General features: G+C 33.4%; 1 protein-coding gene across 3 annotated transcripts; it reads left to right on the top strand.

Annotated features, from left to right (window-relative positions):
* Positions 1 to 735: 735 nt before the first annotated feature.
* On the top strand, positions 736 to 8,879 carry LOC112467236 (thioredoxin domain-containing protein 11). 3 transcript variants are annotated; one of them, XM_025035761.1, is made up of 11 exons: positions 879 to 959; positions 1,237 to 1,283; positions 1,971 to 2,181; positions 2,258 to 2,488; positions 2,756 to 2,962; positions 3,030 to 3,227; positions 6,025 to 6,464; positions 6,544 to 6,862; positions 7,052 to 7,288; positions 7,526 to 7,719; positions 7,927 to 8,879. In XM_025035761.1, exons 3-11 carry the CDS (start codon positions 2,062 to 2,064, stop codon positions 8,426 to 8,428), a joined length of 2,448 nt encoding a protein of 815 aa, XP_024891529.1. In that variant the 5' UTR covers positions 879 to 959; positions 1,237 to 1,283; positions 1,971 to 2,061; the 3' UTR covers positions 8,429 to 8,879. The 3 variants fall into 3 exon arrangements, with proteins under 3 accessions (XP_024891528.1, XP_024891529.1, XP_024891530.1); XM_025035760.1 differs by lacking the exon at positions 1,237 to 1,283 and having other exon boundaries at positions 736 to 959; XM_025035762.1 differs by lacking the exons at positions 879 to 959; positions 1,237 to 1,283 and having other exon boundaries at positions 2,089 to 2,181; positions 2,298 to 2,488.
* Positions 8,880 to 9,410: the final 531 nt, after the last annotated feature.

Here is a 9,410-nt window from a genome sequence, read left to right as displayed (position 1 = left end):
AGATTGTGGCGCCACCGGGCATGGAAGCCGGTACTACTTGATAATCGTGAGAACGAGACTTGAATATAACTATATTTTACGTCACATATACTATAGATTTTCAGTACTGAAAGTTGCTGACAGTGAATATCGGAATGCAGCCACGATGTCGGCGACTCCGATATATGATGTCGCCTACATCTCGACATGAGTGAAAACGCACCTTAAAGGTGGAAGCACATAAAATTGCAGGAGCCATGAACACGAATGCAGAAGTCATATGCGCATGCGCTATGGTGTCTGCATACTGCCCATGGCTTCTGAATTTTCAATCTACATAAAAATACATAAGCATAGTTTATGTAGATTGAAAATTCAGAAGCCACAGCCATGGGCAGAATACAGGCAGATACCATAGCGCATGCGCATATGGCTTCTGCGTTTTGCTTATGGCTCCTGCAATTTTATGTGTTTCCACCTTAAGACAGCCATTCTGCTTAGGTCCGAACTCAACAGTTGTGCAACAGTTGTGTCTACTGAACGCGCCTAAAATTCATGTGTGAAGGCCCATATTTCAGTGGCTGAATGGTCTATTCTACGGTTAATTGACTTGGAAGAAGGGGGATGGTGAAAACTAATTGCCCTTGTAATTGAATAAATAAGAATAATTGCGCGATTAACAGGGCTGGGGGGGAAGGGGATCGAGGAAAAGCACGAGAGCAACAGCGATGCGGTAAACACCGGTGACGATAGGCGATGGCTGGGCGAGTGTCTAGCGAGGAGCGCGAGACGAGCTCGCCGAGAAATGCCGATAACCTATCACGCCAGATCACGTCAACATCCACGTCCGAACCAAGTAACGACGTGGCCAAGGAGAAGCTGGCGATAGAGGAACGGCTAGTCGCCAAAATGTTCTCCTACGAAATTATCTGTTTCCTCTTTACGATTACTTTTACCGCTATGGCTGCTCTGCACAGCTCGTGAGTTTTAGGTTATATACATGTGTATATACAAACAAACATATATATATATATATCATGCGTGAAACGGAACGCACTCTATGGCTGCGTTCCTTTTGACGCTTTCAGCGCTGAAAGCGTCGCTCCATCTCTATTTGATATTCAATGTGCAACGGAGATAGAATAATGCTTACAGCGCTGAAAGCATCAAAAGGAACGCAGGCTATGAATGTATATGCATATATATATATATATATATGTACACACACGCACACACACATACACAGTATTTTTGCAGAGTATTTTAGGTTTTTAACGGCCAAGTTACGCCAATGTGTTTTACAGGTAAGAATGAGAAAAAAAATTTATATAAATATAGGTTCATAAAAGCTTTATTAAGAAATTGCAACAAAAACAGTAAAAATCTAACAATCTGGTGATTTTGAAGGTCAAAGGATTACATAAAACAACCATCTAATTGAATGCTTTGATGTATTTATTGGAAAAATTAAAAATAATGGCTGCGTTCAGCCGATACTCCGCTAGCCTAGCAATCGTGAGCAGTCGCTCGTTTCCTCTCCTTTGACCCAATGGATTAAAAGGAGAGGAAACGAGCGACTGCTCACAATTGCTAGGCTAGCGGAGTATCGGCTGAATGCAACCAATACCTCTCATAATTGTTGCTTTATCAGTCTATAGAATTCTTTATAAAGAATAATCTTTTATACCATTTGTATGTACTCCATGAAATAGATGTTGTTCATAATGAATTTGTAAAGGACGAAATGAACCCAGTAGTCACTAGTCAATGACAAGAACAGCCAATATTTTTAAGTGGAACATTAGTAAAGTTATACTGTGCTTGATTAATAATAAGAAACATATTTTTTTTTGCAGCATAATTTATTTTTTCTTATTTTTATTCATAGAACACTGGTACAGTTTGGTTATTAAAACCTGAAATCGGACACCATACACATATTTTTAATGCATCGTTAACATCTGGGTGTGCTAATACTGTGGATTTTGTAGACCACCCAGACTCTCCAGGCCTCCCATAGCGAAACCTTTCTTTGATCAGAATTCTCTGATATTGGACTTCTATAAGGGTCATCTAGATGCGATGATCGAGAGGATAACGCAAGCGGATTTCAGCTTTGTTATGTATTATGCACCCTGGGATGCGGAAAGCCAGGCGCTTCGACATGAATTTGAAAGCGTTGCTCGGTTTTATCATCCACAGGTACAAAATTGTGATCCAGGATCCTATATCTCTCCTTGCATATTCATAAGCATTTGGGCACTATGTGTGTACTTAGATATTCTTCGCAGCCATTAATTGTTGGCATCCCGATTCAGAATGCAGAGCGCAGTATAATAAAATCCATGGTTATCCAGTGTTGATGTTGTATCCATCCAGAGATTCTGGCATTAATTACAGAGGAATTCGTACAGCACCATATATGATTCGTTTCCTCGATGCACTTATGAATCCTATTATTAGAATAACACATAAAGAACAACTAATGGAATTATTAGTTGCCTACGATGTAAGTATAAATTAAAAAAAAATTTATTTTCCAGAATTTTTTTTTTATTTGAGAAATAATAAAAATAAGAAAATTTTGTTCGTGTTTTAATTTTATTTATAGAGATATTTAGTATTAGTTGTTATTCAAAGTAAAACTTAGTTCATCTTAATTTAACATATAAAATAAATTGGGAAAAATTTAATATACGCTAATTTCAATAATCGAGGTACAATGGATTGAGGACTAATAATATAATTAATGATTAATTACTCTGATAACTTACAGGCAGTAGTCGTTGGATATTTTAATTTTACACGATTGGATAGAACTCCTGGATACAAGGAGTTTTATAAAGCCGCAATACGGTCATTGGAAAGAGATCCTAATAGAGAATTGGTATTTGCTATAGTGACTAGCGCATCATCCAGCAAATTACATTACGGAGTCTACAAGTTTCCATCGGCAAGCTTGCTCATGTGGAATGAATCTTTAGTAAGTATGCGGTGCGCGAATTTCTCTATTCTCTATCTTACATAATACACCAGCTTTAAAAACTTAGAGCTATCCGGAAGGCAATGAGTGGACTTCTGAGAACATCCTGAATTGGATCAGCAATTCTGTTCATCAACCGTCTCTCTGGCTACAGCCGCCTGGAATCAAAGCGCTCACTCTTGCGCCCTATCTCCGTGAAGGACCAGTTTTATTTCTCTTTACACCACGAAATCCGCTTCATACGGAAAATTATGTTTACAATCTGGTTCGTTATTAATGTTTTGTCTGTTTTTTGGAAACAATTTCCTAATCCATAAATATCTATTATTAATCCAAAAATAATCGTTTGTGATCTATATGATGTCTTAGTTTAGGGATTCCCATCCTTTTTTGTCTGCAGAGGGTTATATTAAGATCTTTATAATAACCAGGGGAAGGATAGATAAGTTTTATTTTTGAAAAACAAAAACGAAATATCTTTATTTTCAAATTCTTTTATATTATAAAAGTTCAGCGTAGTAACGACAAAACTGCAGAATTGAAAGCGCACACAACGATATACAGGGTATCTCATTTTCATCTTTACATATAATTATCTCCCAAACTATTCGTTATTTGAAAAAAATGTTTTAAATAGAACTTACTCTGTTTCGAGGGGACATCTTATGATGGACACAAATCTAAGTAGAGATTCTCCAAAATTTCAAGATCTTTTTTTTAAACTCCTTTCTTTTTAGCTAAACACTCAATCTCTTCCAAGACGAGTTCATTGACCTATGTATATAGGACATGGGTCTTCTAAGATCATTCAAGATTATTTACTTTTAGCCATTTCAGCAAAACTAGGCATTGGATGATCGTATATATGTATATATGTATACATATGCATATATACATACAAAATGCAGTTCTATCATAATTGGTCACTCCTTTTTATATTGCAAACTAAACAAAATAGACCTAACAAATATAATATCAAATTAAATGATTTGAATTGAACTCTATTGTGAACATAATGATCGCTTATAAAAAATTATCTATTTTAAAGAACAGACAAGGAGGGAAGGAGTTTTATCCGGACCGAATATAAAACTATGGGGGGGAGAGGGGGGTCAAATCTGGTCCGCAGGCCGTAAATTGGGAATCCCTATCTTATAAGGAAAACTTGGGCACTGCGAAACACGGATATAAACCATACATTAACAGCTTGTAGGGAGAAATTTTTTGAATATAAATATTATTGACTATTAGCCAGTTATTTAGGAGTTATTAACAAAAAAAGGAAAAAAAGATTTTAGCATTGTGTAGATTTTTCTTCCAACTTTTTTTTTTTTATAAAGTACAGTAGAATCTCGCTAATACGGCGCTATTAAAAACCAGGTTGTGCCGAGTTAATGGGTTTGTCGGACTAGTAGAATGTAAGGAATATAGGAGGTAAATAAAATAATTGAGCATTTTAAAAACTTCGAAATTTACAGCAAACAAAATAAAACTAGAAAAGCGGCGATGTATTTTCGCGGAATCATCAACAATGCTGCATTGGCGATAGTCTAACGGTCACTAATGATTAGATGAATACATGTGAGCGTTAAACCTGTCCTCGTGCCTCTTGCCCACGGGGTCGCGTAAGCCGCGTGTCGAATTATTGGACGTACCGGATTAGCGAGATTGTACTGTAATAATTTTTTAATTATTTTGTGAGTAAGCATTAAAAAATACATTTTTAAATAGTTAAAATTGTTGACTTTTAATATAATATAACGTGGTAATTTGATGGATAAGAAATATATGAATTAACAACTAATTTTCCCTTACATATATAATATATATATATATATATATATATATATATATATATATATACATACATACAGGGTGTACCATAAAAAGCGGATCAACTCTTAATCTTGTCATTTGGAGACAAAAATCCTAATTCCAAAATGTCGAGGCTGCTACAGTGTTTAAACGGAAAAGGTTTAAAGTTCACTAGTGTGCTTGTCGAAATTTTGCGCACTCACGGACGTTGCATGTCAAAACAGCTCTTGCACACTTTACTCAACTCAATAGAAATATTTGAAATTATTATTTACTTTATTTCTTTGTACACTGTTCGCAAGACCAACGAATATCGGGATGACAATTTGGCAGCCTCGACATTTTGGCATTATAATTAGATTTATTTGAAAATAAAATAAATTAATTAAATTAAAAATTAAAAATAAACATAAAATAAATAAAAAATATATCTAAAAATTATACCATATTATATATAACGTTTATACTATTTATTTATTTTTAATTTATTTTTAATTATTTTATATGATTTGACATCATTACATTGAGAGAATATTTTCACATTCATATTTTTATTGTTATCAGGTATAGCGCAATGAATTTTTTGTGTTTCCGGTATAGGTTTAGCGACTTGAAAAATGAAGAATTACTGAAGCATTGGGAACTTTATTTTTCAAATTTTTAGCTCGGGGACCGCTATTTGAATTTTGAAAAATGTTTTATGAGTAGAATGTATTACTTTTTTTATACCAGCACGGGGATTCTCTAACTCCTTAACGACAGTTTCGGTATCGTTGTGCAGGTATTATATATGGTAAAAAAGCTGTGAATGATCTTACTACAATGGTAAATTCATACATAATGCTCAAATCTCTTTTTATTAAATTAAATTAAATTAAATAGGAATAAAGGCCAACAATCGAGCACTACAGTAGATGTCAAATTAAACTCTTAAATGGCTGGCCAATAGTCAATAATAATTTAGGTATATATTCAGGGGATTTCCCCTACACACTGTTAATATATGATTCATCTGCGTTCCACAGTTCACAAGTTCTCCTTGTCGAATATTTATAAGAGTCAGGAAGATACTTGTTTACAAACTTGGAAAGAATATTATGATCAACTTTCATGTACTAACAATAAGTTAACTGTTTTATTATTTATAATATAATGTATATACTAAAATAATAAATATTCTTATAGAATATATATTTCTTTGTAGCAAATAATTGTATGACTTATATCGAAGTGTTTTTGTTCTACAGATAAGAAAGATCGGCTTACAGTATTACAACTGCGCGGATAGTATGTCGGTGAAGGATATAGTTGCACGTCTTGAAGCAAAACGACGTACAGCGGTGATCCGACACTTTTCTAGGAATCAAGAATGCGCCGATCTAAAGAAAAACAAAACTTTTACTAAGCAAATCAAGGAATCAGTTACTAGCATATCGATTCAGCAGTGGATCAACAATAGCTGTTGTGCGAACGTAGCAATGAATAAATGTCTTTTGTGCAAGACGAAGGTGATGAATCCATTAGAGAAAGAAATATGTACAGTCATTTCTAAAAAATTCGATGATGTTTGCAAAGATACCGATGTATTTACAATTCCCGTTATGATTGGACAACATGAGAAACAGATATATAATTATAACAAGAATTATGTATCAATAAAATTACAGGAAGAGTCAAAATTAAAGAAGTAATATATATTTACATATAAATGCAGATATAAATCGTTGTAAAACAATTTATTCAAAAAAAGAAATTATTGTTTTAAGGCTGCATGCAGGTATAGAATATAAACCATCATTATTGAAGGAAGAAACCGATTCGCGATCCGCAAATATAGTGAGGAAAGGTTTTTTAAAAGAGAATTGCAAAAAATGGATGGCTGGAAATGATTACCATCCATCATTATTCCCGCGAGAGTTTCCAAGGCAGTTTAACATCAGCTTAAAGGAATCGGTTTGCAAAACCAACAAGACATTAGCGTTGATAGCTATCGACAGTTTGCATTACTATCATTTTGCAGAACATCTGGGAATTGATATTTCGAAGCAGAAAAACAAAACCACCGTCATCATCTTGGATGCTGCGGTAAGTTTTGTCATTTATAACAATGATATATACAATATATACAATGATATATATTTTAATAACAGAAAGAATAGTATGCTTATTGTCGCCAATTTTTATAATTTAAAACTGGCCGATTTGGCTAGTTGTAAATGTTTCATGTTTTTTTTTTTCTGTAACATTTTTATCATTTTTCTTTTTGTGTTACAGTTGGAGAGCCAGTATGTCATGCAACATGAGTTCAGCGAGTACGCTCTCGTTGACTTCATAAACAATTATACGCAAGGTTTATTACAGCGAACATTGCGTTCGGACAATTCAAAGCATTACAAAGCATGGAAGTTGCTTGATGAAGACAGCAACAATACTGCAGATTCGCGTCCGAAGATTCGTGTGCCAGAATTGACAACGAAAACATTTCTGCATACTATCTTGGATCCATCTAAGGTCAGTTATATGCAGTACTTGATTATTGCATTTTGTTAGCAATATATGTATGAGAATATGCAATAAATAATATTGGTGCTTTAATCTTTAAATAATCAGGATTGATAGACATACATAAATTTTTGGCAAAATAAATAAAAATGTGTTAAAACTGTATATTGAGAGATAGATTTTATCGCTAATTATTATATTTCCTACTATATAATAAATCAAATGTAATTAAACTTTTTTTTTTAGGACGTTGTTATAATGTATCATTCCTCTTATTGCGGATTTTGCAGTGCTATATCGTATGTATACTTAACAGTGGCATATTACTTATCCAATATGAATCATCTGACTTTTGTCAGAGTTGATGGAGACAACAACGATTTGCCTTGGGAGTACAGTATGAATCGTTTTCCATCTATTTTATTCTTTCCTGCGAAAAGGTACGTGAAATGCGAAAAGTTTCTTGCAATCATTTGTTAAAATGTTATTCTTTAAAATTTATATAAAAAATATCTTTTGTTTTTTGTTTTTTTTTTTGGTTTCTCTCTGTTTTTGACTTCGATTCCATAGAACATTTATTTTGATTTAAAAATATATATTATTTCATATATATTGTAATATTTCCTTTTGCTGAATTTTTATTTTAGAAAGGAGGACAGTACTGTGTTTCCATTTTCTGTTCCTATTACCATTCCAAACTTGCTGAACTTTGTGCTGGCGAACTTGAACGGTGATTCTCACGTCGAAGCTCTGACCAATATCTGTCAGGTGGGAACTGGTGAAGCGCCGGATAAGTGTATTGCTAGAACCCGAAGGCTGTGCTTAGATATTATTGAGCAACTTCTGCAGGATTATAGGAAGTTAAGGCGGCATCTAAACTTCCTAAATAAGAAAATTGCGCGCAATAAACGTAAAATTATTCTACTCAAATTAGAGCATATCAGGGACATGAATTTTATTCTAGGCTCTACCGTTGATCTTAGCAAGGATCGAAAGAAGGCGCAACTGATTAAAAGAAAGTTTTTTAAGTATTACAACGTTATTAGGTCGCTAGAAACAAACGAGAAAATAGAAAAACAAAGTTACGAATTTCAGGGTGTTGTACATGCAGCGACTATTAAACGAGAGAGAATAAGAAGCGAATTGTGATATAGATTTCGCCTTGCGAATCAAGATACGTCCACGTGACGATAGATATTAGTATTTTGGGATACTTTCAACTATATAACAGATTTACGCCAAATTGTGAAGGGAGAAGTTTTTTGCTCGATCTATCACTTTTTATAAGTATAATAGAAGCAAAAAGTAAATTGAAGTAAAAATCTAGAACTGATGGCTATAGAGTTATCCTAACTTTATGCGGTCTCCAGTGAGAGTGCACGAAATCGATAAATACAAGATCGAATAATGTAAGCATAGAGAGTATCAACGGAATATAAAAGCAGAGTATCTATTTAAGATCCTAAAGCATGTACTTCTTCAGATGTAAATGCGCAAAGATTTTGGATGTAAAACTGTTAAATGCGCGATTTATATTCTCGGATGCGCAAAATTATTGTACGCGCGCGAGGCTTTAAATACACTCTTGATTTACTAATCATTTTGTTGCATTAATTCTAAGAATTATCATCTATATTTAGTTTATTCTTTACATTAGTTTGATCGATTAGTCAAAATTAGTTAAATGTTAAAAAAAATGTTTAAAATTGACAAAATATGAAACAAACGTTTATATTACGATGTCTTGCCTTAAATTTCGATTTCTTGTCACCATATAGCATCCATGATTGAATTACATCAATAAAACTCTTAAAAAAAGTCAAAGGAGACAAACTCGATAAACGTTTTGCCGAAAAGAATTGAAAGATCAAATATATGAAAAATTAATTTTTGCCAATCAAAAGTAACACAGTATATACAAGAAAAATTCATGATACTTATTTGTATTTTATATGATGCATCTGGTGCTGGTGCAATAGCATTTGTAAATTTATGTTAATATTATATAGTAAATCTTTATGTATATATTTATGTATTCAATTTAATTATTTGTATTGCCCATTTTATTTTTCAGGCTTCTATTCTTTCACTGAAGCAGAGAGAAGCTTGAAGCACATCGTTTAGCTGCCGG

The sequence above is a fragment of the Temnothorax curvispinosus genome, unplaced genomic scaffold (assembly GCF_003070985.1).
Source record: "Temnothorax curvispinosus isolate PA1 unplaced genomic scaffold, ASM307098v1 QBEX01017088.1, whole genome shotgun sequence".
NCBI classification, from domain to species: domain Eukaryota; kingdom Metazoa; phylum Arthropoda; class Insecta; order Hymenoptera; family Formicidae; genus Temnothorax; species Temnothorax curvispinosus.
The sequence above is the reverse complement of the archived record's forward strand: the minus strand, read 5'-3'. Positions and strand labels throughout refer to the sequence as shown.